Source organism: Marmota marmota, unplaced genomic scaffold (assembly GCF_001458135.2).
Source record: "Marmota marmota marmota unplaced genomic scaffold, marMar, whole genome shotgun sequence".
Classification (NCBI taxonomy): domain Eukaryota; kingdom Metazoa; phylum Chordata; class Mammalia; order Rodentia; family Sciuridae; genus Marmota; species Marmota marmota.
In genome coordinates this window covers 15,368,116-15,395,958 of record NW_026000142.1, presented here as the reverse complement: position 1 = coordinate 15,395,958, position 27,843 = coordinate 15,368,116, and the positions used below count along the sequence as shown (strand labels likewise).

Sequence of the window (27,843 nt, the reverse complement as noted above, 5' to 3'; positions counted from 1 at the left end):
TATACTCTGAGCTTGGCACTTTTGTTATCCTATTTTACAGATGGGAACAGTGAGGGATGGAGAGGTTAAGTGATTTGCCCAATTAAATTGTAGCACTAGAATCTAAGTCCAGAATGTCTGGTTCCAGAGCTTGTGCTCTGAAAAACTTAGTGTCCTTTTTCCTCTCGATCATAAATGAATTGTGTCTAGCTCCATTTTCTCCTTTTGGAAAAATGGAGATGATGATAGTTTTATAATTTTTGATGAGTAATTTATATTAAGATATGTAAATATCTAGCACAATAAAGGACTTTTTCTTTGAGTGAAACGAACTATTGTGGAAAATAATCCATTTCATACTAATTTGGGTAGAATGTATATGTGGTTTTAATGAGTAATATTGCAGAAGAGACCCAAATTTCCAGGTGATATGTATTAAGAGACCTTTAAATGTGGTCTATAAACCACATTTAAGTATGCACTTTTGTGTTTTGTTATACCACTTCTATTTTAAAGGATTGAAGGTATATTTAGCAAAAGAAAGGCAGGGCCTGAACATACAGAAAGTTTTCAGTTGCTACTCACCTCCTTTAATCCCAATAACCCTTAGGTTTATTTGAGCTACTTATAATTTTTGGCATTTTAGAATTACTTTTTCTATGTAAAATACATTTAAGGTCCTTCAGTATCGAGTCTTTTCTCTTTGGTGTTGAGGTTGAGTTATTGTTTGCCTTAATTTTGTTTTTACTTTTCAGAGTGTTTCATGCACATAATTTGAAGAGTTAATTTAGTGCTAAAACTTTTTTTTAATGAAATATAGCATCCTTCACCCCTGCCATTTCTTACTCCCAAAAGGCAACTGCTATCAATTTTTGCTTTAGCAGATTCCTTTGTATTTACTTTCACATCTCTAAATCACATATTTATGTAATTCTTCTCATTCCTTTAGTTTTAGTTTTAAGCACTATCCATTGACTTCCCCTATGAAGATGAAGAATTGGCGTCCTTTCGTGCCTGACCCCCTCCACCTCTACCCGGAGGTATCATAATTTTGGTTAGATCAGTGTTTACATGATTATGACTATGGAAAATCTACTCAGAGCTGGGCCAGATAAAATACTAGGTTTATGTTTTCTTTCTGGGATAATATGTTGTTTTTCTTGGAATTAAGAACTTTGTTTAGTTTCCTATGTATTAATGTCTAATTTAACTTCACATCCCCTGGTATAATTTTTCTCTCTATGTATTCAAATATGTTGGACATTTCACCAATTTTTTTTCCCCAAACATCTCTCAGAACATTCTAGACTTGCTCTAGTCTTGGCCTGTCGACATTGTCGCTATCATAGAATGTTTTCTCACCTCACTGGCATTTCCTTTGCCTCCATTTATTTTAGATACTGTTTCCTGGATGTCAAGTCATTGTCTTTTTCTGTTTATACTTTCATTTTAGGGAGCTCATCTTCTAGTAGTTTCCTGACAAAGCAAACAGGTGATTTTTAGAAGCCTGTGTGCCTTAAAATGGCTTTGTTTTGGTGGTACTGGGAATAGAACTCAGGGCATTCTACAACTGAGCTACATCCCCAGCCCTTTTTATTTTATTTTAATTTTTTACTTTCACAAAGGGTTTCTCAAGTTGCCAGGGCTGACTTGAAACTTGCTGTCCTCCTGCCTCAGCCTCTGGAGTTGCTGAGATTGAAGGCATGTGCTATGAAGCCTGGCTGAAAATGTCTTGATTAACCCTCATATATTAATTTTGATGGCTACAGAAAGAGGTTGAAAGTCATGCATTTTTTTTTTTCCTCAGAATTTGGAAGAGCCTAATCTGCTCTTCTTTAGCTTCAAATATTCTATGGAGAAATCCAATGCTATTTTGGTTTGGTGTGAGTTTTGAACTTTTGTAGGAAAGCTAGATGAATTTGACATCAATCCTCTGTAGTACTGTACTTTCTCTCTTATGGTACATGCTGTGCCCAGGTCCAAGACTGTCCTAGTGTGCCCTCTTCCTCAGACTTCTTTATTGGTAGAGGTGTGGCAGCCAGCTAGATGCATGCTGTGAGGGAGGGAAACTACAAGGTCCAACCTCTTCCTAAAGGGTTTTCGGCAAGTCTTGTCCTCATCCACTTCTAGAAATATCTAGAGCTTCGAACACTGAAGTACCCCAGGCTCTGCGGTGTAAGTCAAGTTGTTCCCAGCTTTCCCCTCTATAGACCTACCACTCAATTTTCATGAATAGCTGAGAAATTTACTATTCTTCTATCTGCTTTGCACTTTCCAAAATATGCTTGCTGTTGTGTCATTTTATTTTTAATTTCTCTGGGATTATACCTTTTTAAATACCCCTTTGTTTTCATTCTAGTAGAGTTTCAAGAGGGAGACAGGATAGGGTAATTGGCTTTCTCTGGTGTAAAATCCTAGGGGTGGTGGTAACAGGGAATCAGATCATTTTTATAAATAAATTTCTTTTAAGAATATTCTTGTGATTCTACCATTTTGTCTTTATACATATAAAGAAATGAAATGACATTTAAACTTGGGGGGATATGTCCTCTTTGTTTCTGTTGGGAGATACATTTATAGTCAGTCATCTAGGACTTAAACAGGAAGGTGGGATGCTATGCCCTTCCCTTCTTCCAGTGCGCACAGGTTGGTAATTGATGCTACTCTTGCAATTCTGTGGCCAACTCTAGTTAGTTTAAAATAATAAGTTGATAAAGGCAGGTAATTTGGTGGAATGAGATGGACATCATTACCCTGTGTACATGTATGGTGTGACGCTATTCATTACAACCATAGAAATGTAAAGTTGTGCTGCAGTTGTGTACAATTAATCAAAATGCATTCTGCTTTCATATATACCTAGTTAAAATAAATTTTAAAAGTAAGTAAAATAACAAATTTATTTCAGTCCTTTAGAAAAGTAAATTGGATCCCCACCCTTCACACTCATTCTGCTTCAGTTTTCTGAATGAAGACATTTTTTGGAAAATACCAGCTATATTCTGACTGGACAGGGATTTAAGATTTTGCCCACTAGCTTCTGGGATTGGATGCTCTTTTGTGGGGGTGACACTGATAATCTCCAGAGGATGAACAGTTTTACACATCTTCATCCTATAATAATTACTTCTGTTCAAGAAGTGTGACTTGAGTGCTTGCTATGTGCCAGAAAATGCATTAGGTATTTTAAACACAATGATCTTTCTTGTCCTTGTAGGCATGTATGTTCTGGTAGACGCTGTTATACTGTTATTAATGGCTACCATTTAGGGAGTGGTTACCATGCAATAGCACTTTACCTCATTGAATCCTTAGCACAGCACTGCAAAGTGGTTTTAACATACTCATTTATAAATGAGGAAATTCAGGCTTACTGGTTTGCCCAAGGTCACTCAGTTAGTAGGTAAAATAGCTAGAATCTGAAGCCAGGTCTGGTTTTTTTTTTTATTTTTTTTTTTAATCTTCTACTTGTGTAGCTTAAAAAAAAATCATCAAGGCAACTTCACATATGTTGTTCTATCTAATTTTCTATCAGTTGACCCCATCAGGGCATATACATTTGAACTGAAGTTATTTATTTTCAGCTCTAGCAGTTTGATGAAAAAAAATCAATTATCAATTGTATTATTTCAGGGGCATATCCTATTATCAGAGTGCCTTCTAGATATACTTTTTGTGTGGATGTATGCTTTGGGATAAAATTAATATGACTCAAAATTTAGCTTAGTTAGAATAGAGGCACTTCTATTTTAAGGAACCTTGTATTGAATAATTTCTCAAAGTAAATATAATAGTGATGCAAACAATTATATTCTAATTTCCTTGTATAGACACCTATTTTCTCATTCTTCATTTGTTTGTAAAATGCTTAGTTGATAGTATCACAGGAAGATGGGGAGACTGTGCATATTGCTGCTTTTCTTGAATTATGCAAATGGCTTTAAATGTTTCAAGGCACACTGGATTGTCATAGTATAATCTACAGATACACATAAAACAGAGGCAATATTTAAAATAGAAATGTGTAGGTGGAAATCAAGGGGAGTCATATGTTAACAAGAAATTCAAGGTTCAAATTAGGTAAAGGAAACCCAAGGAAAGGCTGAAATTGGTATTCTGAGTTGGTAACCTGATCATGATTTCCACTGATATTTATTGAATACCTACCTGCTCTGTGACAGGTGCTATTTAGGCATAAGGAATAAAATAATGCTTAGGAATAAGATCTTGCCAGCTGACACTCATGGTCTGGCTACTGGGTGAGCACTGTGACTTGAGGGTAATGCAGCCATGGAGTTGAAAGCATACATGTTTGATACCTGAAATACAGTAGACAGGGGATCCTGAAGTGCAGAGGGAAGGAGAAAAAGTAAGCTAGTGAAGAACAAGTGTTAAAGTACTGGAAAAAACCGTGGCACATTGCAGGCTATGACAACTATGTATAGGAAGAAAGAACAAATCAATATTGGATTGTGTTTCATAAACTAGCACAGAATGGCATTTATAAGTCAGCATATCTGTATCATACCTCACATTTTCTGAAGCCCTTTCACATATATCCATTCCACCTTTACGACTGCAAAAGGCTTTATTTTTATTTTCACTGTGCAGATGAGCAAACTGACATGGGGGCAGTTAAAGGATTTGCCAAAGATCACACAAGTGTATTTTCAAGCTGGGAATTTTCTAACTCAACATTCAGAAGCTTTTCCACCATGCTAGAGAGAAAGCACCCAAAGAAGAGAGGGCTAATTGCTCTGCAAGCTAAAGTGGTACAGACCATCTCATCAAACCATATGCACTGGGAAAGTTAGCATGAGAGGCACATGGTAACACCAGTAGGGCAACATATACATGCTCCCAAATAAAGCTGAGGACAGCAGATGGTTGTGTAATGAAATGTGATATGACTGTCCACTTCAGACCATAGCAAAGCTCAGTGGAAGCTGGTACTTTATTCTTTGCTAGTTATGTTTTGTTGAAACTATGGCTAACATTATACTTTAGAGATGCTTCAAATCCAGTCCTTAAAGTAAATGGTAACTGAGTGATTCTCTATGCAGTAATCAACATGAGGATGACTTTACCAACAACTGAGATCTCATGGAAAAAGAAAATTTAGGAGTAAATGCAGTTCATCTAGTGTATTGCACAAAGGGTAGATTTGACATTCATATTTAAGAATGGAAATACAAGACTGAATATTTCAGGCCAATGTAATAACAACAAAGCGAAGACAGCTAACAGTGAAGTTGCAGTTTCATTTGTAAAAACACAATATTTCAATTAAAGTATAGATTTAATTCATTACAAGAAAGTTTTATAATGTTAATGAAACTTGTGCTTTTAACCTCAAGGTCAAATAGGGCTCCTGAGTATTAGTGAAATAAAATAAAAAGCACGGTAAATGTTTTGTATGGGAGAGCTTGCATCAGATGAAAACATTGGAAATCTGAAATACATGATCATTTTGGAATTTTCCTAGAGTTATAACAGTGGCCAAGTGAAACAGAATTTACCCTCTTTCTCCCATAATCAGTAATCTCAATTTTGAGTTTGGAATGAGAATTTGGTTTAGGTATATATGCTTGATGTATTCATTCCTGTGGATGCCTAGGTCATGGTATTGCTAACCCACTGTAATACTCATTCTAAGAAATCAAACGTGATATCATGGATCCATAGGCCTGGCAATTACTCAGGTATTACACATGTTGCATACATCCGGGTACTTGCCCAGGACCCTGTGCTGGGTTCTTTCAACAGGTACAGCTTGGGCTTTTGCAAACTCATCAGTGACTCCAGGAGGCAAGAAATGAATCATGTCAAGTGGGATTTCAAAGGATATAAAATCAGTCCAGAAATCTGCATGGTTAACCCCAAGACAAAGTGAGCATATCTGTATCTCCTATTCTCCTTCAGCATATAGAATTATATCCATGTCCATGTTTTATCCTTGGAGACATCTGGCCTTTTGAGAACTGCTTTGGTTGTCAATGTAGCAAGAAATCAGTTTTGAAAAGAATTTAGGTTAAGGATCTGAGAGAGCAAAGGTATCCTGCCGTGTCATTTTTCTCTAAGATAGGAAAAATGATCTAGCATGTAACTACTGATCATTTGTCCACTGTACCATAGGAGCAAATATAATTTTTTGTGTCTAAGCATCTCTTAATTAAATATTAAAGAGAATGCAGAGACTGAGTTGGAGTACTGTTGCTCACCAGATTTCTTTAATCAGCATTTCAAGACTGAAATCTTTAAATGAAGTCCAAAAAAAAAAAAAAAAACACTTGGAAATGAGAAGTGAGGAGATTGAAGCTGACTATGAGTCCTACATATACTGAGAATAAGTGTAGCTTGTAAAATGGATCCCCAAAGCAAAGTACTACTTTATGTCTTGAGCAATTATCATTTTTAAGCCATGCTGTTGTCTAAGAAATTATGCCATTCTATATTCTTTATTTTTTTAAATAAAGGGACTATGACAGAAGCAAAATGAATTTTAGTGCTTTACATTTTTATAGTATAAAGATTATATCGTGGACATAGCAGAAAAATCAGGTTAATTTTCTGTATTGTTTAATGTTTTCCCTTCTTTGGGCAAAAATTGTGAGTGTTGAAACTCAAAGGTGTAAGTTCTGGCAGCTCACAATCCTGTATCAGCCCACTCTCTTCCTTTCCCTGCTACTCCTTGTTCAGAAGCTACTTATGTAAGTGACCTCAGCACACTCCAGTCAGAATGGTAATTATAATGAATACAAGTAACAATAAATGTTGGGAAATATGTAGGGGAAAAGGCACACTCATACATTGCTGGTGGGACCGCAAATTGGTGTATGGAAAGCAGTATGGAGAGACCTTAGAAAACTTGGAATGGAACCACCATTTGATCCAGTTATCCCACTCCTACGCCTATACCCAAAGGACTTAAAATCAGGATACTGTAATGACACGGCCACATCAGTGTTTATCAGCTCAATTAACAATAGCCAAGTTATGGAACCAACCTAGGTGTCCTTCAACAGATGAATGGACAAAGAAACTGTGGTATATATACACAATGTAATATTATTGAGTCATAAGGAAGAATGAAATTATGGCATTTGCTGGTAAATGGATGGAGCTGGAAAATATCATGCTAAGTGAAATAAGCCAGTCCCCCAAAACTAAAGGCCAAATCTTCTCTTCGATATGTGGATGCTAACACACAAGACAAGGATAGAGGGGAAAGAATAGAAGTCTCTGATTTATCTTTCTTTTTTTTTTTTTTAACAAATATTTATTTCTTAGTTGTAATACCTTTATTTTATTTGTTTATTTTTATGTGGTGCTGGGGAACGAAATCAGGCCCTTGCACATGCTAGGCGAGCGCTCTACCACTGAGCCACAACCCCAGCCCTCTGGATCATCTTAAATATCACCTTTATAAAGAAGCCTTTCTGGATCACCTGGTATAAGGAGCTTCCAGTCACTTCCTAGCAAATCTCACTTTTTCATTTACCCTTTTATGTAACACATACTTATTATTATCATGTAACACATACCTTATGTGATGAGAGACACAAAAATGTACCTGCCCTTGGTGAAGCTTTCACTTCAGTGAAGGGAACAGTTGATAATGATTGCTGCCCAGGACCCTCACACAGCCCTGCACTGTGAGGCAGAAGATTCATGAGCTCAGGGCTATTTTATTCCTGATGGAGGCATTGAGAGAACTTTTAGAGAGCCCATTTTTTCTCACACTTTTGCCATTTCCTTATGTAAATTTATATCGACAGTGGGGGAGGTGGGCAAAAAAGAACATACATAATAGGGATACGATGATCCAGCCCTCCAAAATGTAATGTGCACATTCTTGAACATTATCTACTTTGGGCATTCATTTTCTCATTTGTAAATGGGGTAGTCTCATTCATTTAGCAAAGTTCTTGGCTGGATTAATTATGAAAGTGCCTGATATATAGAGTACTATCCAAAAGTTGCTAAATTTTTATTTCTAATCATCCTAATTTCTATCCTTGGGTATCTGAGCACTGAACTGGCATTTCTAATAGTTGGATATACATTTCTGTGTTGCTCAAAGTCAGTGTTTTCACAGAACTAGTTACCCTTCCCCATTTCTCTACCTAGGGTTGATGTATCTTTCCCCTTCAGTGTCTAAATCCAGTCAGTCAAATTTCTTTTGTTTTATTTTTCTTTTATTATATTACTTGGAGGTGGTCTTTCCTGCCTATTTGCAAGGCCACCATCTTGATTCGGGTCCCCACCTCCTGTCTGCTCTTTGTTCCCTTCTAAGGAATCATCAACCTACCTAGTTGGCGCCTCCCTCCCAAACCAATTAGAATCCTACCATTGATCTATTTCTCATGTCTTTCTTTTTCAGAAACTTTGAGAGATGCTACCTTGTTACCATGGTGATAGATTTTAAACCCAGTAGTGTATTATTTAAAGCTCACCATGATCTGTCTTAAATCGACATTTCATCTGCCTTTCACGTTCAATCTCCTAACATTTCTCTGATAGATGGATCTTATTCTGCTTCCTTGACCCTTCATTGAGCCTTTTGGCTGCCTCTGCACACTTGTTCATGTGTTTTACTTGCCTAAAAATTTCCTCTTTTTGTTCCAGCTCCCCTCAGTTTGTGTTCATGTGTGTTCTCCATTATAGGAATCCTGAATCGTTATCCTCATTTTTTTCTTTCTTTCTTTTTTTGGTACCAGGCATTGAACCCAGGGGTGCTTAACCACTGAGCCACTGAGCCACATCCTCAGTCCTTTTTTTTTTACTTGAGACAGGGTCTTGCTAAGTTGTTTAGGGCCTTGCTAAGTTGCTGAGGCTGGCTTTGAACTCTGCCTCAGCCTCCAGAGCTGATGGAATTACACAGTTGTGTGTCACCATGCCCGGCCTTCATTTTTATTTAATTTTAAACTGTACTCAAGTTTGTGCTATCTATTTACCCATGCGTACCTTGTCAGACTTTCTGAAATTCTTTTATAAATCTAAGTGCCTTCCCATGATAGCAGCTTACTATTACTTTTTTTGCATTGTCATTGGTAGTTGATATTTTGCTTTATACTATGCTTTTCGAAGAATGCAAAAGAGGTCTCCATTGCCTACAAGAGTGAGTTATAATATGCTTACAGGCAGCACATTGAACTTTTTGATCATACTTCATTCATTTTGAAAAAAATGAGGTTTAATTTCTTAGAGAACTTGATTACGGTTTATTAAGCTTTAAAGTGTAAATTCTTCTTTGGCCTATGACAAATACTGGCATTTATAAAAGATTTGTCCTAGGAGCAAATAAAAACGCCCACTTAGATGAGTATTGCATGTTATCTGTAGGGTTTCGAAGCTTGCTGAAATTTTCCTCGTCTGCTTAGTTTCCTTGTCCATTAGATAAATATAACACTATATAATATCTGATTTGTCTTTGATAGCTATACTTCACATGGTTCTGTACTAATAGCAAACTTTTGTTTTTCTTTTCTTAATAAAATATTTATTTTATTTTTTATTCTAATTTGTTATATATGACAGCAGAATGCATTGCAGTTCATATTACACATATAGACCACAATTTTTCCTATTTCTGGTTGTATACAAAGTATATTAACTTTTGTTTTTCAACAGTACTTTGGAAGTCTCCTTGTCATTTTCTGCGTAGAACTGGCTTGTGGTGTTTGGACATATGAGCAGGAACTTGTGGTGAGTTCAAAGAAATCTATAATCACAATATAAAAAATATCTAGTTCAATGTAGTAAAGCAAATATTTTAGATTAATTTCAGTCCATGATTGTTAATTTGAATGTTCCTACTACATAACATGCTTCGTAACAATGAAGTCCCAATACTTCTGAAAAAATAAACTTTTCTTTTTTGTGTCTAAAGTATATTTTCAAACCTTAATTTATAATACTTTATTTGGTATACTATGGGACATGTCTGTAATTCCACAGATTGCTTAGATGTGGATGTTAGAGATAAAGCTAGCATATATTGTTAAATAATTTTCCAACTTCTGAGTTAATCATAGGAAAAATCTGCATGTATAACAGGATTTGTTTGAGAATGCTTGAACATACCTCCTTAAAGCCTTCCAAGATACCGATCACACAGAACAACCCTGGGACCAGGAAGCTTGCATCTCCTGCTTGCTAGAGGCTGAATCATCTTCCACTAAAGGAAGTGTGCTTGGGGAGTGCTGTATGTTGACTGCCATCTAGAAACACTCTCACAGTTTGAGGGTTGGCTACTTGAAAAGTGCTCTTCAGCACTTTTTCTCTTACTTCAGCCATTGAACTGGCTGTAACAAATTTTATAGCTGTATTAGCATGAATGAGGCTAGGAGCTTCTCAGTCTTAAGATTCTACTGGTCAAGTTTGGTTTGTCTCTCACACTCTACTTTTGCTCACAATGAGTGTTACTTATTTAGTCTGCTCACTTCAGTGATGGAAATTTGTTCATTTATTATCCGTGGGGTGTTGCGCCTTTGCATGTCTGTGAATGCTGGCTGTTTTCATGGAGGCAGGCCAGATTTTTTCCACCTTAAGCATCGTAGAATAATTCTGTTTCAGCAAAATGGTGCTTTCAACATGTAATCCTTGGACCATCTGTAGTAGGACTTACCCAGGGTGATTCTTAGTGGTGCACATAACTGGGCTCCAGCCCAGATGTGCTAAGTCAGAAAGAGACAGCAGGGTAGAGGACAGGGCTAGGGACCCTGCATTTGTGATAGTTTTAAACATTTTTAAATTCAATAGCTCTGAAGAAAAGAGGGTGATTAGTTTGTATTTGTTTGAGAGAGAAGAGTGAATTACACAGTTGTGCTAATAATTGAACCCATTTCTGGCAACTGATGCAGTTATTAAAGATTGAATGGTGAACTTGCTACTTCTGTGAGGCTGTTGTGAATATTAAGTGGCAGTCTACTACAGACTGGTGGGTACTCTGCATACTGCAATTTACATGTAGATGATGCCTTGGTGCTGCCACTCAAATGAGCCCCATGAAGTCACTCCTACCAGAGTGTAGATACTCTGAGGAAGAGGAGTGGATTTATGAGAAGTTGAAAAGTCACGCCCTGTTCTCTTAGCTGCATTATAATATAAAGTGAAGAACTTTCTTCAAAATGAAATCTACCAAGAAAATATAAATTCTCTTTTGGTCTTTGAGTTCACATGTTCACTCCATCCCTAGAAATTTAGTATATTTAGGAAAGTGAAAAAGTAGTTGGGGGAATTAGTTTTTGGGTCTTTGTGGTAAAGAGATTGTTAAGTTTCTCTGTTTTCAAATAATAAATTTCTGTCCCTTACAGTCAATCAATAGAGAGTAAATTTTACAACTAATTCTTGATCCCTTTACCTCAGCTTTGGATTGTGTTCTGTTTGATAAGTATCAGATTGTTTTAGAAATGAGTTTACTTTCTGTGGATTTTTAAAATGGATTTTATTGTACATATGGAATACTGATATATGATCAGTCTCCTAAGTAATAGCAAGTTTAAAATGAATTCATTTAAGGTATTTGAAAAGGGATTGTTTTAATTCCAACATACTTCTAAGAAACACAAGGAAACTCAAAAGAATTTGTATTTGTTTAAATACCCCATTCTATTAAGGGACAATCTGCAAAAGGCTTCTGAGTCCTAGTACTAAATGAGTGCACACTGCCATTTCAGTTGAGGGCATACATCATTGTTTTGCTTGCATAAATCTTCCCCATTACCTCACCAGGATAGAGCAAGGGCTGTTTAAAAGTAAAATGTGGAAAGCAGTCTTTAAAAGAAAAAAAAAAGTTCTTCACATTTTTTATTGCTTCTGCACTAATAACAGTGAGAATGAAAAGTGCCATTAAAGTTTATTATCTGCCAAATTTTGCAGAACCCAGCCTTTACATAGAATGAGCTTTGTGCTTCTAGCAGTTCCCTGCCTGTTACTTTATGGCCAGATCCCAGTATTTTGTGCCAGAACCTCAATGGTCTCCTCTGTTTTCTTACCACATTTGGTTTCAGAGTGATTGTGGTCACCATGAAGAAACAACCAATATTTATTTTGGAAAGTTAAAAAAAAAAAAAAAAGTAAAAGAATGTTCTATTAGCTAAATCAAGAGACTTGACATCAATCTAGTTCCCTGTCATTTTTGTTGCTTATACGTGTTTACCTTTTAGTTATCATTCCTTTAGATAAAATCTGTCAATAACATTCTTTCAGATGACACATCTCTTGAGAATTTATGTTACTTCCATTTATTTTACGCCTCAAAAGCTATGAGATAATAATAACTCATAGTGGATAGCTTGAACTTCGGTTAGTTCCCTGAACTTTGTTGAATCCATCTGAACACAGTCAGCCCAGTATTTGGGGAACAACATTATGTGCCCAAGTGTTTGTATGTTTTCTTCTGCGAAGCCTTATTTCCAATTTTTTTTTTGAAAGGGAAAATTGAAGAATATCTTTGATCAAGAATTTTTAAACTATTTCTATCAACATTGCTATTTTTAATAACATTTCAAAAATTATCCTAATAATTTTTATTTTCAGGTTCTTGATTTTTGTGTCATTTTTTAAAATGTCAGGCTTGTACCCTGAGCTTTATTTAGTCCACAAACAAATAGAAATTTAAAATAGGATTTGCAAATTCTAATATGTTCTGAATGTATGTGTCAATATGTGAGTGACAGCGTTTTTTTTTTTTTGTTTTTTTTTTAATTGCTATTGCAGCAATCCTGGATTTAAAGTGATGAAGTCCCAAGTGAGGGGGATGCTGTTGGAAATGAAAGAGATTCTGATTTAAGACATTTGTTTGTTTTTAGACTGCATGTGGAAATAAGATAAATGAATATTCCTTAGAATGACAATCTCTCTCTCTCTTTTTTTTATTGGTTGTTCAAAACATTACAAAGCTCTTGACATATCATATTTCATACATTTGATTCAGGTGGGTTTTGAACTCCCAATTTTACCCCAAATACAGATTGCAGAATCACGTCGGTTACACATCCACATTTTTACATAATGCCCTATTAGTAACTGTTGTATTCTGCTACCTTTCCTATCCTCTACTATCTCCCCTCCCCTCCCCTCCCATCTTCTCTCTCTACCCCATCTACTGTAATTCATTTTTCTCCTTGTTTATTTTCCCATTCCCCTCACAACCTCTTATATGTAATTTTGTATAACAATGAGGATCTCCCTCCATTACCATGCAATTTCCCTTTTATCTCCCTTTCCCTCCCACCTCATGTATCTGTTTAATGAGTGACAGCGTTTTTAAGTAGGTGAGAATATTAGTGTTTGAAAAAATGTGCTTGTATGTTAATATAATTTTTCCCCCCAGGTACCAGTACAGTGGTCAGATATGGTCACTTTGAAAGCCAGAATGACAAACTACGGCTTACCTAGATATCGGTGGCTTACTCATGCTTGGAATTTTTTTCAGAGAGAGGTAAGTGCTATAGTTTTGGGGGTGAAGAGTATAGTAGAAGTATCACATTTTCAAAACAAGTATTCAAAGCTTTGGCTTTGGTAAATTTTTTTGTGTGGAAAATTAAACCTATCATTTAATTGTCACTGGTGTAATTTTTTATGGAGAAATACCTTAAGTTAACTCTATACTCTGTTTTTTTTCTCCCATGAATACTATTTCCCTTTTATTTCACCTAGTTCATATACATTTATTTGGAAGTCATTTTTCTAAACTAATCTGAAGTTTCTTCTTCATGAGTTATTTTGCAATTATCCAAGTTTTTACTTAAATAGATATTTTTTTCCTCACGAATTTTAGAGCTATCTGTATTTTAAACATCTCTTTAATTTTTTTTTTTTAAAGATTGTTCTCATTTGGGGGCTGGGTATGTGGCCTAGTGGTTAAGCAGCCCTGGGTTCAATTCCTGGTACCAAAAATAAAGAAGATTGTTCTCATTTAGGAGTTTGGAGTCAGTACATATATCATTAAGGGCATGAACTTTATAGTCAGAAAGTTCTTAATTCAAATCCTAGCTCCGCTGCTTAAAATATTCTGTGAGATTTTGTAATTTTCTTAACCTCCTTGAGCCTCAGTTTCCTTGTCTGTAAAATAGGTGTAATAAAAGTACCTACATCCTGGGAGTGCTGAAAAGTTTAAATGATATCAATAAATTTGATCTCATTTAGTTTATGGTTATTAATAACACCAGGAAGTATAGAGGCTTTTAGCTTTTCTTGAATAACTGCCCATGTAGCACTTTATGTGGCAGTGTATGTGTGTATATAACCATTTCAAATGCAGTCTATATTTAAATGTTGAAAATCTGGTGACTTAAAGTTGACCACTGTTCTTGCTTCAGACTAAGCTCTTCTCCCAAGCAATTTCCTTGTGTTTAACATTCCCAGATGATCCAGAACCTCAGATTCCTTTAATTCATCTTTGTGATGGACTGTGAATCATTTGAGAATGAATATCTTACCCAGTAGCCAGCTCTCTGCTTAATTATTCTGTCTTGGAGAGGGACAGAGGTTCAAGTTCAGGACAATCTCCAAATCTGGCTCTTTGTCTTACAATTGTTGAGATGGTAAAATTATCATTGTAACACAGATTTCCTGTTTATTTAAATGCTTCCTGACTTTGTTTGTTTACTGCACATTGGTACTAAAAACAACACAAAGGGGAAATATGTGAAGCATTAGGGAATTTATAATAAGCAATGTTCAGCTACTGTCCTGGGGAGGAGCACCCCAGAGCTATTTGTTTTCTGGCATTTATGATGTAGACCATGATAATCCAATAATCCAGGTTAAAAAAAAAAGTGAGGTGTTTTTTGTTGTTGTGTTTTTTTTTTTTCTGATGACTTCAGCTAATATACATTGGATAGACAATGTATAAGCACTGCACTTGACAATGTGCTATTTTTAGAATTGTCATATGGTAAGCTCCCTCCTTCATGTCATGAGGCTATTCCACTAAAAGGAGTGGGGATGATCTCTGAGCACCCTGAAATAATTTTTCTAAGGCTCTTATGTTAGTCTGCTAGGACTGCCATAACCAAGTACCACAGATGTGGTGGCTTTTAATACAAATTTATTTTTACATGGTTCTGGAGGTTGTAAGTCCAAGATCAGGTGCTGGCAGGGCCTGTGTCTTCTTAGGCCTCTCTCTCCGTGGTTTATTGTGTTAGCCACCTTTTTTACTTTATGACAAAAATACATTACATAAATAGTTTAGAAGAGGGAAGATTTATTTTGGCTTGTGGTTTCAGAGGATTCAGTCTATGGCTGGCTGGCTAAGTTGCTTTGGGCTTGAGGTGAGGCAGAACATCACGGTGGAAGGGCATGGCAGAGAAGAGTTGCAGGGCTCATGACAGCCAGGAAACAGAAAGGGAAAGAGAGACAGGAAGGAGCCAGAGACAGAAATAGTTCCCAAAATGATACCATGTGACCTATTTCCTCTAGCTATAGCCCACCTGCCTACAGTCACCCCCCAGTAAGTAGTCCATTGTTTCAGTCAGCTTTTTCACTGCTGTGACTAAAGGATATGACCAATACAACTGTAGGGGAGCAGAAGTTTATTGGAGGGTTCACAGTTTCAGATGTCTTAATCCAGAGGGAAGCAGCTCACATCATGGTGGTCAAGAAGCAGACAGAGAAACTCTACTCTCCAGATACAAATATATACCCCATAGCCACACCCCCAATTAACCACTTCCTCCAGCCACACCCCATCTGATTCTAGTCACCGCTCAGGGATTAACCCACCAATGTGTTAACTCTCACAATCCAATCATTTCTCCTCTGAAACTTCCTGTATCGTCTTACAGCTTTGGGGGGATACCTCATATCCAAACCAAAGCATTCTGCCCCTGGCCCCCAAAAGCTCACACTCATCTTGTTATGCCAGATTTGTGGGACCCCAATAGACCTCTAGGAGCTGAATCTGATGCAGGCACACACAGTCTTTATTGGAAGCTCAAGCCTGGACTCACAACCTTCCCGACGCAGAGGTCCCAGGGAGTGAGTCCTGGTCCTTTGTTCAGTGAGATTTTATAGGTTTTGGGGGGATACTCTATGCATCACAACATCACATAGCAAATCATTCCATACCGAGGGAAAGTCAAACAACAACTCTTAACATTGATTAGCACATTCAATGGCGGGAACAATTTGGGTAGGGGTGATTGGTTAATATAAGAGGGGGATTCGTTTGAACTGATTGGTTTAGGCCACGAGAGGTGTACGTGCTAAACTACATGGTTTCCCAACATGTTATCAACCACCATAAACTATTTGGGGGTCATCTGGCAACCCAGGTATTTTCTCTGTCTTATGCTGATTGGAGGTTGCTAGGGGGGTTGCTATGGGTCCTTACCTAGCCTAACTGAGTCAGGGACACCTGGCACGGAGAGCTCTCCTGTTATTTACAGACAAACAACTCAGCAGGGTGGGTATGTGCTGAGGAGTGCTCTGTGGGTTTTTCCAAGGACAAGGGTCACGCCCCCTTCCTTAGGATAGGCCTTGAGGTAGAAGCTGCTGTTATTTGTTTATTTTTAAAAATGGAGTCACATTAGTTTCTCAGTCTGACAATGCAAAATATATTTAGTCCATCCCAAGAGTCCCCATAGTCTCCACAGTTCTGAGATTGCTCAAAGTTCAAGTCTAGAGTCTTCTCTGAGGCTCAAGGCAATCTCTCATTGTGAGCTCCTGTAAAATTAAAAGCAATTTAAAAGTATCCAGTATATAATGGTACAGAGTAAACATTTCCATTCACAAAAGTAGGGACATAAAAAGAAGGGATAGGACCAAAGCAAGACTGAAATTCAACTGGTCAAACAAGTCCTGTAGATCCATGTCTGGCATCTGGGGCACATGGCATCATAAATTCCCTCCAAAGGGCTTGTGTAGCTCCGCCCCTGTGGCCTTGTTTGTTGCAGCTCAAGGGGCCTTTCTTTTGGCTTGTCTCTGCTTGATTCCTGCAGATTTCCTAGGACAATGTCTAACATTACTGGTATTTCTTAATCTTGGGGGTCACCGTTGCAGGTTTGGCTTCCTCCTCAAATCTCCATACCTTGCCTTCCCATGGAGTGCCCACAGGGACTCTGACCCTGCTGCACTTTGCCTGGCTTCCAAGGCCTTCCCTTTGAAATCTTGGTGTAAGCCTCCATGACCCACTAAGTCTAGCATCCTGCATTCCTGCAGAACCAGTACCCCCATGTGATGGATGCTAAAGTCTGCCGCCATCTTGAGCAGTAGCCAAGCCTCCAGGGACCCTGGTTGCAGCTGCCTCTGAGTGTCTGGGTGGCTGAGCGTGTTGAATAAACTTCCTAGGCCTCCTTGTGCAAGAAGGATTCCCCACTGGTCTCTTCTCAAGAAAATTTTCACTTTTACTCCCTTGAGCCTGAGATGGGTTTGATCTTGCCAGCTCCTGAGATGTATCCAAGCCATCTTTCTTACTGTCAAGGCAAAAGTCTTTAGCATGTCTTTAGTGGCAATAATGTCTTTAACAACTGCAACTTCCTTAGCCCCAGTATTACTTCCACCTTTGAAGTCCAAGTTTTTCCAATCTTTCTGCTCTGCTTTCTTCTCCTGATTATCACAAAAAACGTGGCTAAAGGCTGCCAGCAACATCCATGCCACTGCCTGAATGCTATGCTGCCTAGACATTTCTTCTACCAGATTAAAAAGTCTATTGCTTTTAAAATCAACTTCTTATAAAGTCTCAGGACATGGGCAAAATTCAGACAACTTCTCAGCCTGAGGTGAGGCAGAACATCATGGTGGAAGGGCATTGCAGAGAAGAGTTGCTGGGCTCATGACAGACAGGAAGCAGAGAAAGAGAGACAGGAAGGAGCCAGAGACAGAAATAGTTCCCAAGATGACACCCTGTGACCTATTTCCTCTAGCTACAGCCCACCTGCCTACAATCACCACTCAGTAGTCCATTAAGTTATTAACCCTTTAAATAGATTCATCCACAATGAGGCCGTGACCCTCATAATGCAATCATTTCATTAAACCTCTACCTCTGAACTTTGCCACACCAAGACTATGCTTTCAACACATGAGCTTTTGGAGACATTGCAGATCTAAACTATAATACTTATAGCTGACCATCTTCTCCTTGTGTCTTCACAGTTGTCTTCTCTATACACATCTGTTTAAATTTCCTCTTCTTATGAGGATGTCAGTCATTGGATAAATACTCACCCAATGGACTAATTGTTTCTATAAAGACTGTATGTCCAAATAGGGTCACATTCTGAGATACCAGTAACTGGAATTTCAAACCATGAATTTGGTTGGGTGGGTGACACATTTCAGACTCTAATACTCCTCTTCAAAATAAATCAGAGCTAAAATTCACCTTTCAGGTTTCTGTTTTCTTGATCTCTTGTTCACTGTTACCCTAAGCATGTGCCTCAATTTAATGGAATCTTGCTTAAGTCCTAGTGGCATTTATTTAGTACCTTTTAAAGAAACTATTACCTTTAACATAGTGGTTAGAGTACAGGCTTTGGTATAAGCAGGCTCTGCTACATATTGGCATATGACCTTGGGAAATGACTTGACCCATCAAGGGATCTCAGTTTATTTATGTATAAAATGGTGACTGTATGGTATTTTCTAGAACTGGAAGTGTTAGCAACAGTAAAGCTAAACTACTATGCAATGTTAAAGGAGGCAGGAAAATGACAAGAACCATGGTGATGTGTTTGTATAATAATGAATTTACTGAAAGACATGTTCAGGAAATGATTCGGTACAAATTCACTATCCTCCATTGAAGAAGAAAGATAACTATGTAAAAGAAAAAAAATTCAGAGACTTATGAAAAAAAAAAAAAGTTTGGCCCTGAACATAGTATGTTTAAGTTATTTGGAAAAGCTAGGTCAGTGGATCACCTCATTTCCTGACAAAGTCAGATAAATGGGCTGTACCACTGTGATTGAGTTAGGGTGTTCCAAGGACTGCCCTTGGAAGTCATCAAATTTGGAAGGACTCATGCCATTAGAAAATGAGAGAAATGAGTTTTCTATGAACATAAGGATTTTAAAAGACTGACTTTGGAAAAAAAAAACAAAAACAAAAAGACTGACTTAGAATTGTAGTAGTTGATAATTTTTAGAAAGTGAAGTCCTTTGACTGCAAGTTAGTTTTAAAGACTACTCAATGAGTTATGTAAAATATCTGATGTCAAATTATATTTGACTTAAATTGGTGATGTTTCTGTTATGTCTGGTTTTAGAGTTTGACTTTGTGATGATTATAATATATTCATGACTTTTAGAATGAGTTGATACCAGGAAAATATTAAAAACATTTGTAGCACTTCTCAAAACTTTAGTATTAACTATAGCTTTTAGTAATCATCATTTATAACACTCCCAAGATAACTGTTGTTCTTTTTAAACATCAGATATTTAGGCAAGTGGAAAAATCCAAAATAAATTTTAGTGTTTTCCTTATTTGCTTTTTCATGAGAAGTTCAGAATTCTTCAAAGTTAACTTTAGTTAAACATTGAATTGATGATGCACTATTAATCTTGAGCACAGATTGATCTCTTGGGCTACATCATTTGCATAACCAGTCACTCTTGGCAGAGTTTTTCTCTGTGACTACCCATATTCCTTGCTTCTGACTCTATGGAAGAGTACTTGTTCCTCCTTTACCCAGGAGCAGAAAATTATTCAGCATAGATAATTCTCTGAATCTAATCTGTGTATGTCTTTAAACTGTGTTTCTAAACCTTCATCAGAGTTTTTTGCTAATCTTTGGTGCAACAAAACAATGAAGAAAATATAGTTTTCTTAAATATGATTTAAGAAAGGCAATATAAGTTGTAAGTCCAACTTTATTCAAGCTTAAAGGCACATATTTTTTTTTCTGAAATTATGATAATAGACTATGATGGTTTATTTCAAGAATCTCTTTCTGTTGAATGAAAATTTGTTGGCCCAACCTGTTCATTTCTTGAAGTTTTTGGAAGTTTTATTGGTTACAGATTCCAAGTCTTCAATCTTTATGATGGATTGGTTAATAAATCTTTTCACAGAGATTATGGAACTTTTAATACAATATTTAAACATGTTGAACAATTAAATAGCTAGATGATATACAGTCGATTAACTACTCTCTAATGGCTAGAAGGAAATGGTAAAGGTAAGATTTCAGCTATCGGATTTGTTATTTTGTACGTCAAATCTGCCATTGTATGACGACCTGTGGAGGGTGTTGGAGTTGGGGAAGGAGACTCGGTCAGACCTAATTTGTTTTTATGTATTTGGGGCATTATGGTTCAGAATTGTTCCATTATAGGGTAGGTAGCCCTGGTGTTCCTTTACAGCATTTCTATCATCAACTAGAATATACACATATCATTAGGTGATGACAGAAATGAGTTTAGCTCTGAGTACAAAAATTTAAGAAATCTAACATTCAATCTTCCATAAGTTAAAACAATATTTTTGTAGTTTCTGAGCCTGACCAGTAATTCTTTTGCAGTTTAAGTGCTGTGGAGTGGTGTATTTCACTGACTGGTTAGAAATGACTGAGATGGACTGGCCTCCAGATTCCTGCTGTGTCAGGGAATTCCCAGGATGCTCCAAACAGGCCCACCAGGAAGATCTCAGTGACCTTTATCAAGAGGTAAGGCCACACTTATCATGGACAAACCTTTTAAAAATAACTTTGAAGAATTGAAAATATGCCTATGAAATTTTCCTGTGTAAATCTGAAAGGCCTTAAAACTTGTCTCTGACATGTGGAGACACAGGATGAAGCTAAAAAGCCAACATAAAAACCTGAACACTAAAGACATTTTTAAGTGAGAAGACCCAGTTTTACAACTACTAATTTTCAACTGTATTGTTTAGAGCCAAGTTCAGTTGCCAACTCCTAGAGAACCTTTGAAAACAAGCATATGTAGATGATATAGCTAATTTTGAATATTTGGAAAGCACGGAGTTTGGAGTTCCTGGGCAGAATATGTGTGTTCAGGCCTCCAGGGATTTGGGGGGAAGAAACATTCTAAAGGAAAACACTTCTTGCTACTCTTCAGTTCCCCCTGCTGGCTAATGCCAGTAGTGATGCCAGTTTTAGTTTGCTGATGGAATTTTATAATCACTTGGATTAAAGTCAACCTTACGTGCTAAGAAACTTACACAGTTGTGCGTTCTGGGATAGTTGATCCAAATCATCAGTTACTTCTTATTACTTTCCCTATTCCTTCATTTTCAGTGGTGATTTTCACACTGTTAGGAATAGAATCCCAATTTCAAATTAAAGTCTAGAACTGTGTTGTCCAGTACAATAACTGCTGGCTCCACGTAGTTATTTCTGTTACAATTAAATTAACATAGATTAAAATCTCAGTGTCTTATTTGCACCATCCATTTCCCATGCTGAACAGCCTCTTGGTGACTAGTGACTCTTGTACTGGGTGATGCAGATATAGGATATTCCATCATTACAGGAAGTTATTGAGCATTTCAGATCTTGAATGGAAACTCAAAGTGTGACTCAGATAGAAGGGAAGCTGCTCAGGCTGAGAGGCTAGGTTCAGTCCCCAGGAATCTATTTCTGTCATCTATCTTTATCTATCTATACATACATATATAAATATACATATATGTATATACGTGTGTGTGTGTGTGTATGTGTGTGTGTGTGTATCTCCATTCAAGTACCAAACTAACAAAGCACTCTTAAAAAACTCTGGCTTATGTCTTGGGATGCTGAGGCAGGAGGATTGCAAGTTCAAAGACAGCCTCAGAAACTTAGCAAGTCCTAAGCAATTTCGCGAGATTCTGTCTCAAAATAAAAACACAAAAAGGACTGGGGATTGGCTCAGTAGTTAAACATGCCTGGGTTCAATCCCCAGTACAAAAATAAATAAATAAAACCAAACCAAAAATACCCCCACAAACTTCTGGATTAACACAGATTTACTACTTACGCTATTCATAATACACACACACACACACACGTGTGTGTGTGTGTGTCTGTGTGTGAGTGTGTATATAAACATTCAGTATGGCTAAGAATGAAACTTTAAAATGAAATACATCAAGATTTATAAAACATGCTTTTTGTTTGTGGGAGGAGTACTGGAGATTTAACCCAGAGATACTGGGGATTTAACCCATGGATGCTTTACCACTGAAGCTACATCCCCAGACCCGACTATTTGATTTTTTATTTTAATACAGGGTCTTGCTAAATGGCTGAGGCTAGTTTCAAACTTGGAATACTCCTGCCTCAGCCTCCTGAGTCACTGGGATCATAGGCATGCACAGCTGTCAGCAAAACATGCATTTTTGTTTATTTCAAAATGGCTTACTTTAGGAAATTATACATTTTCCCCAAGAAATGCTGTCATTTAAAACATCTTATAACATTTTTTAGACTGTCTGCCAAAGTCAGTTGCAGAGATAAACAGTCCATTTTTACTATATATCAATTTGAATGCTATAATGAATTAATGAAAAGAATGCTGGATTACCTGCACATGTGATCTACTGTACTCATATCATAGATATGAGTAACTCTTGGCTGTTTTATCTCAGAGAATGAGAATATGCTACATTCAAGAATATTTTGTTTTTAAAAAAGAGTGCTCTGTCCTCTTGAAGGCATAACCTGAAGAATGCCAAATATTTAGGAGTTTCATAATTTCATGAGCTTGCTAGGGTATCACAAGCTGAGGGGCTTCAGCAACTGAAGTATACTGCCTTGTAGTTCTGGAGGTTAAGAGTTCCAGGTCAGTGTGTCAGCAGGGTTGATTTCTTCTGAGGGTTGGGAGGGAGAACCTGGTGTAGGCCTTTCCCCCAGGGCTGGTGGCTTGCTGGCATCCTTCCCATCTGGTAGAAGCATGCCCCAACTGTGCCTTCATCTTCATATGGTAATCTTCGTGTGTGTGTGTGTGTGTGTGTGTGTGTCTTCAAACTTCCCCTGGGAGCCCACTTTTCTCCAGTTTGACTTCCTAACTTTATCATATCTGCAACAACCCTATTTCCATTTCACATTCTTTGGTTTGGAGATTAGGACTTAAACATGAATTTTGGGAGGATGCAATGTAACCCATGACAAGAATTATGGAAATAAATTGTTTATTTTAAAAGAATAATCAACGGGGCTGGGGATGTGGCTCAAGCGGTAGCGAGCTTGCCTGGCATGCGTGCAGCCCGGGTTCGATCCTCAGCACCACATACAAACAAAGATGTTGTGTCTGCCGAAAACTAAAAAATAAATATTAAAAATTCTCTCTCTCTACTCATCTCTCTCTCTTTAAAAAAAAAAAAAAAAAAAAAAAAAAGAATAATCAAAATACTTTTTTGTCATTCCACACACAACTAAGAAGCATTGTATTTGGATGCTGTGATTTTGAATGTGTTATGTTTGGCAACATTCAGCTTCTGTGAAAAGGAACACAAGAGGTGTAGGTAATTGAACAAAGCATTATTGGGTCATAATTTCTAGGTCCCTCTGATTATGCCACATCTTTTGTTCTAGATGTGAACTGAATACCGTGTTGATGTTGGTTAGTGTCTGTCATGGTACAGTCAATTAACAAATACAACAAAGTCATGATTGGTCCATAAAACAAAATAGTACTTAATTTTTACAAGATAGTAGTAAGTGCAAACATAACTGTAGATATTCATATACATTATAACTTACTATTAGGCATTTAAAACAGGTAATTACAGAATAGATATGTGTAGGACATGTGAATTGAAACCCATCAATTTCCTTAGTGTGAATTTAATACATTTTTTCTGCTTTTTAGAAGTATTAGGTCAATATTGAAAATTATTGGGTTATAACACTATAGTATAACTTCTACTTTAGGGATTAATAATAATGATGTGATTATAGCCAACACTGAGCTCATGAGAAAGGCAAAACATGAACCAGTTTACTGAATCTACCTGAAAAGTCTGAATGTGGATAAATTATCTTTATTTTTACCTTATTAGCTGAAAAATGTTTAAATTAGCATTTAATATACTATTCTTGTTGTAAAAAAAGTTCATTTTTACATTTGGCTTAGCGTATTTTCACTAATAGTACTTTATAATGGAACACTTTAATTTTAGAATGTCTATAATGGAAAGATGGAAAGAAGCCACGCTTGTGCATATGTGAATTGAAAACTCAGATTATTTTGAATATTTTTGTATTTTTAGCAAAAGATTTCACCAGCTAGCTTACATTGTATGTTATAAGATGTTCTTTAGACACAGATTTCTGGCCAAAGAGAAGGTTCATTATATCATAGTAATCTTATTTTGCATCTCACAATTAATAGCAGACACTTACATTGGCAATGATATAGTACATAATTATATGCATAGTTGACTTACAAAAGTGGATCATTTAATAACTTTATGGCACAAGTACAATTAAATCCATAATTAAAAATAAAACTTAATTCCACTTTGCCCTGGAGAACATATGTTTCCTAATTGCAATGTGTCCAGAGATCATCCAGTAGGAAGATGAGTGTGTGTGTGTGTGTCTAAAAGAAGAAACAAGTGAATAATAACTGGAGGTATTTGGGATGTTTATTCTGAAGTTGAGAATACTCAGGGGAGATATTTCAGATGTCTTCAAATATTTCAAAGTTCATAATTCAGAACAGGAACTAGACTTATGTGTTGTTTCTCCAGGGGCCGGAAGTTACAGGAAGGAAATTTTGAATCAATAGAAGGAAGACCTTGCTCATCAAAATCTGTCCAATTGTGAGACAGGTTATCTTGTAAAACAGTGAGTGTCTCATCACTAAAAATATTAATGTCAAGGTCAGGCAACTGTGTCATTGGTGGTATAGAAAGCGTTTTTAAATTAAGAATGAATCCAGACTAGATGAACTTCAAGGCCCCTTTTATCTTTCATATTCTGTAAACTCAGACAAGAACTGGCTCTCTTTCTATAATCTTTCTTCAATAGTCTAAAATCAAGGAAATAAATCATCTTCAATCATCTGGTGGCCTGCCTGGTCCCTGACCCAATATTATGTGACACATTTTGAAACCTGTGAAAAATGATAGAGCAGAAATATAGCAACAATTGCACATTTTAGGAAGATTCCCATCATAGGTATTGTTAGGTTTGCCACAGAACTCCTCACTCCTCAAATAGCCATCATACGCTACACACTTGTATAAAACTATCAGCTTAAAAATCACAGATGAAACTATTGCTGACCCTCAGTTTGGTCCCAGTCGTTCATTCATCCAAAATGTCTTGTGATTGTCTCCTGAGTTCCACATGCCTTTCTAAATGCTGGGAAAACCATGAAAAATATTGCTGACAGAAATCTCTCGTTATAATTTATGTTCCAGTTTGCCATAGAGACATTTAACATGGGAAAAATGTAATAGAAAATAATTACATGTGGTAGTACAAAATTGAAGACTCTCAGCAGGGCAGTGGGCAGGACTTTGTTGGCAAGGGAGCTATTTGGAATAGACAGGAATAGACTGTCTTAGAAGATAGTATTTGACCTGTGACCAATTTGTGAGAAGGAGCCAGCCATGAAGAGATTTGAGGAAGAGTATTTTTGGCCTAGGGAACTGCAGGTACAAAGGCTCACCCTCAGGGCCCATGAGCATTGACTATCTATAACCCTGTTCTTTGGAATTATCTGTATAACCATGCTCTCTAAATGCCAAGTGTCAGATTTGACCTCAGAAAAATGTCAGACTCAGAGTTTAAGTTGGTAAATAAGGGATCTACATGAGTTTCCAGCATACCTATTACTAAATATTGCATCCACCTTGATCTGGAGAAGAGAAGTGGAGAGATAGAAAGGAAAACAAAGGAGCCAGACAGAAAACAGGTGTTTGTATGGCAGGAATTCCAAGACTCTTGCCCATGAGCTATTCTTGGGTGAACTTCAAGGGACAGGTGATATAGCCCATTTTAGTTTTTAATATTTTATATGTGTTTTGTCACAGCCATTACTTTCACCAACTTCTTTTAGGAATAGTTGCAGTTTTTAATCTCAGATGGGAAAAGAAGCATAAACAGCTCCTCAAAGGACTGAAATGACATTCTCCTCCTCTCTGTGTCACTTCAAGAAAAATAAATGGAAGTAAACAGGCTCAAAACAGCCCTGCTTCCAATGGACCCACTCACAATAAAAGGCAAAGAGGAACAGACAGTCAAGCAAATGCATCTCCAGAGACACATTTCTTTGTTTTGTAGTTAGAAATAAGACTGCTGCTAATATATTGACTGCTTATTGTGGTTTAGATCTAGAATGTTCCCCACAGGCTCAGACTAAAAGGTTTGTTCCCCAATGCAGCAATTTCCAAAGATTAGGCTTTTACAATATGATTGGATCATGAGGAGTCTAGCCTTATAGGTGGATTAATCCATTTGATGGATTAATAATTTGGATTATTGGGAATTAGATTTTATTGGAAGGTGTGGGAAGACGTACAGCCCTGCACTTTCCTCTCTCTTTTTCTCTTCCTCTTTCTGCTTCTTCTTGACTACAAAGAGTTGAGCAGCTTCCCTCCACTACACCCTTCCAGCATGTTGTTTCTCAACCTTGGAGTCAGCCAGTTGTGAACTGAAACCTGGAGTCAAAACAAATCTTTCTTCCTTTAAGTTGTTGTTCTCAGATATTTGCCACAGTGACAAAGAGAAAAAAACTTATTAATACACTGCTACTTCAGAAGAGTATTCACAGAGGATCATGGAGGGTTGAACAGAGAGATACTCTCCACACAGCTGTGTTGCTTTGAAACACTTTTCCTTTAGACTTCTAAACTTGGTACATTTTATGTTTCAAGTTCAAATTTCAAAGACTTTTAGTAATTTTTTTTTGTGTGTATGTCTTTGACAAATAAGTTTACCCCAAATTACTTATGACTCTTTGGTTGGTCATTTATTTCTTCTTCCAATAAAAGAAAACAAATAAAGGAGATGGGAAAGGGCAAGATGAATGGAAGTGAAGGAATATGACCTTCTCTGAGTCTTGGCTTCCACGGCAAAGAATCTGAGTGGAGAAGAGTACTTGTAGATCTCTAGTGTTCACAGAACACAGATGGGTGCTCCTCCAGGTTAAAGATGAGGAAAGCTTATAATAGTACTTGTTAAAGACAATAAGGGATACTTTATTCGAGGTAGAACTACTGTAGTAGACACAGGACCACTGCAATGGGGCTTTGGGGGTGGGTAGATTGGCATCAGCTCTGAATACAGCATGGACTGGTAAGAATTTATAGTCAAGGAGGACGGTGAGGGTCAGTGCACAGAAAATTACTAAGAGGAAGTATTTGGCATAAGGATGTATTCTGGCTAACCTAACTCCCAAGACAGGCCAGTGGGAATCGACATCAATCACGTGGATGGGAGGCATGAGAAAGGTGATTAGACATCAAATGTGATCAATAGAAGAATGGGGAATTCTAGCTAAGTGAACTTAGCAGCATTCTTACTAAGACTGAACAACCCAAATGTGAACATGAAGATCCAAAGATCAAGGCCTAGTTGACAAAGAGCTGAGGAGAACCTGAGTAGAGTTTGGTCAGAGAGAAAAACTTGGTCAATGCTCATTCTTTTTCTTGCCCATCTCCTTTGTGTTCTTTGTATTTGGCAAATGGTATTTGTTTTATACTCAGTATATATTCATTTTTCTCAACAGCATGTCAGTCTTCAGTACTTCTCATTAACATTCCTTCTGTTAACATTTTTTTTTACCAATTTTTAAGATTAGCCAATCCTCTTTGTGTATTTGACTAATGGAAACAATTTTTACTTTAAATTTTCACACACAACATCTTATTATTATAAACTCTTCCTCAGTGCATCTTTGTCTGAGATATGACAAAGTGTTGTGAGTACAGGGAAAAAATAAAAAAGGCTGTATGGAGCAAGCT

General features: G+C 37.0%; 1 protein-coding gene across 1 annotated transcript in view; it reads left to right on the top strand.

The window, feature by feature from the left end:
* The window catches only part of Tspan12 (tetraspanin 12), a 72,657-nt gene that overhangs the window by 28,767 nt on the left and 16,047 nt on the right, over positions 1 to 27,843 (top strand). The window contains exons 4-6 of the mRNA XM_015488275.2: positions 9,613 to 9,687; positions 13,319 to 13,426; positions 20,453 to 20,596. Coding sequence (XP_015343761.1) covers positions 9,613 to 9,687; positions 13,319 to 13,426; positions 20,453 to 20,596 — 327 coding nt within the window. The remainder of the gene's footprint in view (positions 1 to 9,612; positions 9,688 to 13,318; positions 13,427 to 20,452; positions 20,597 to 27,843) is intronic.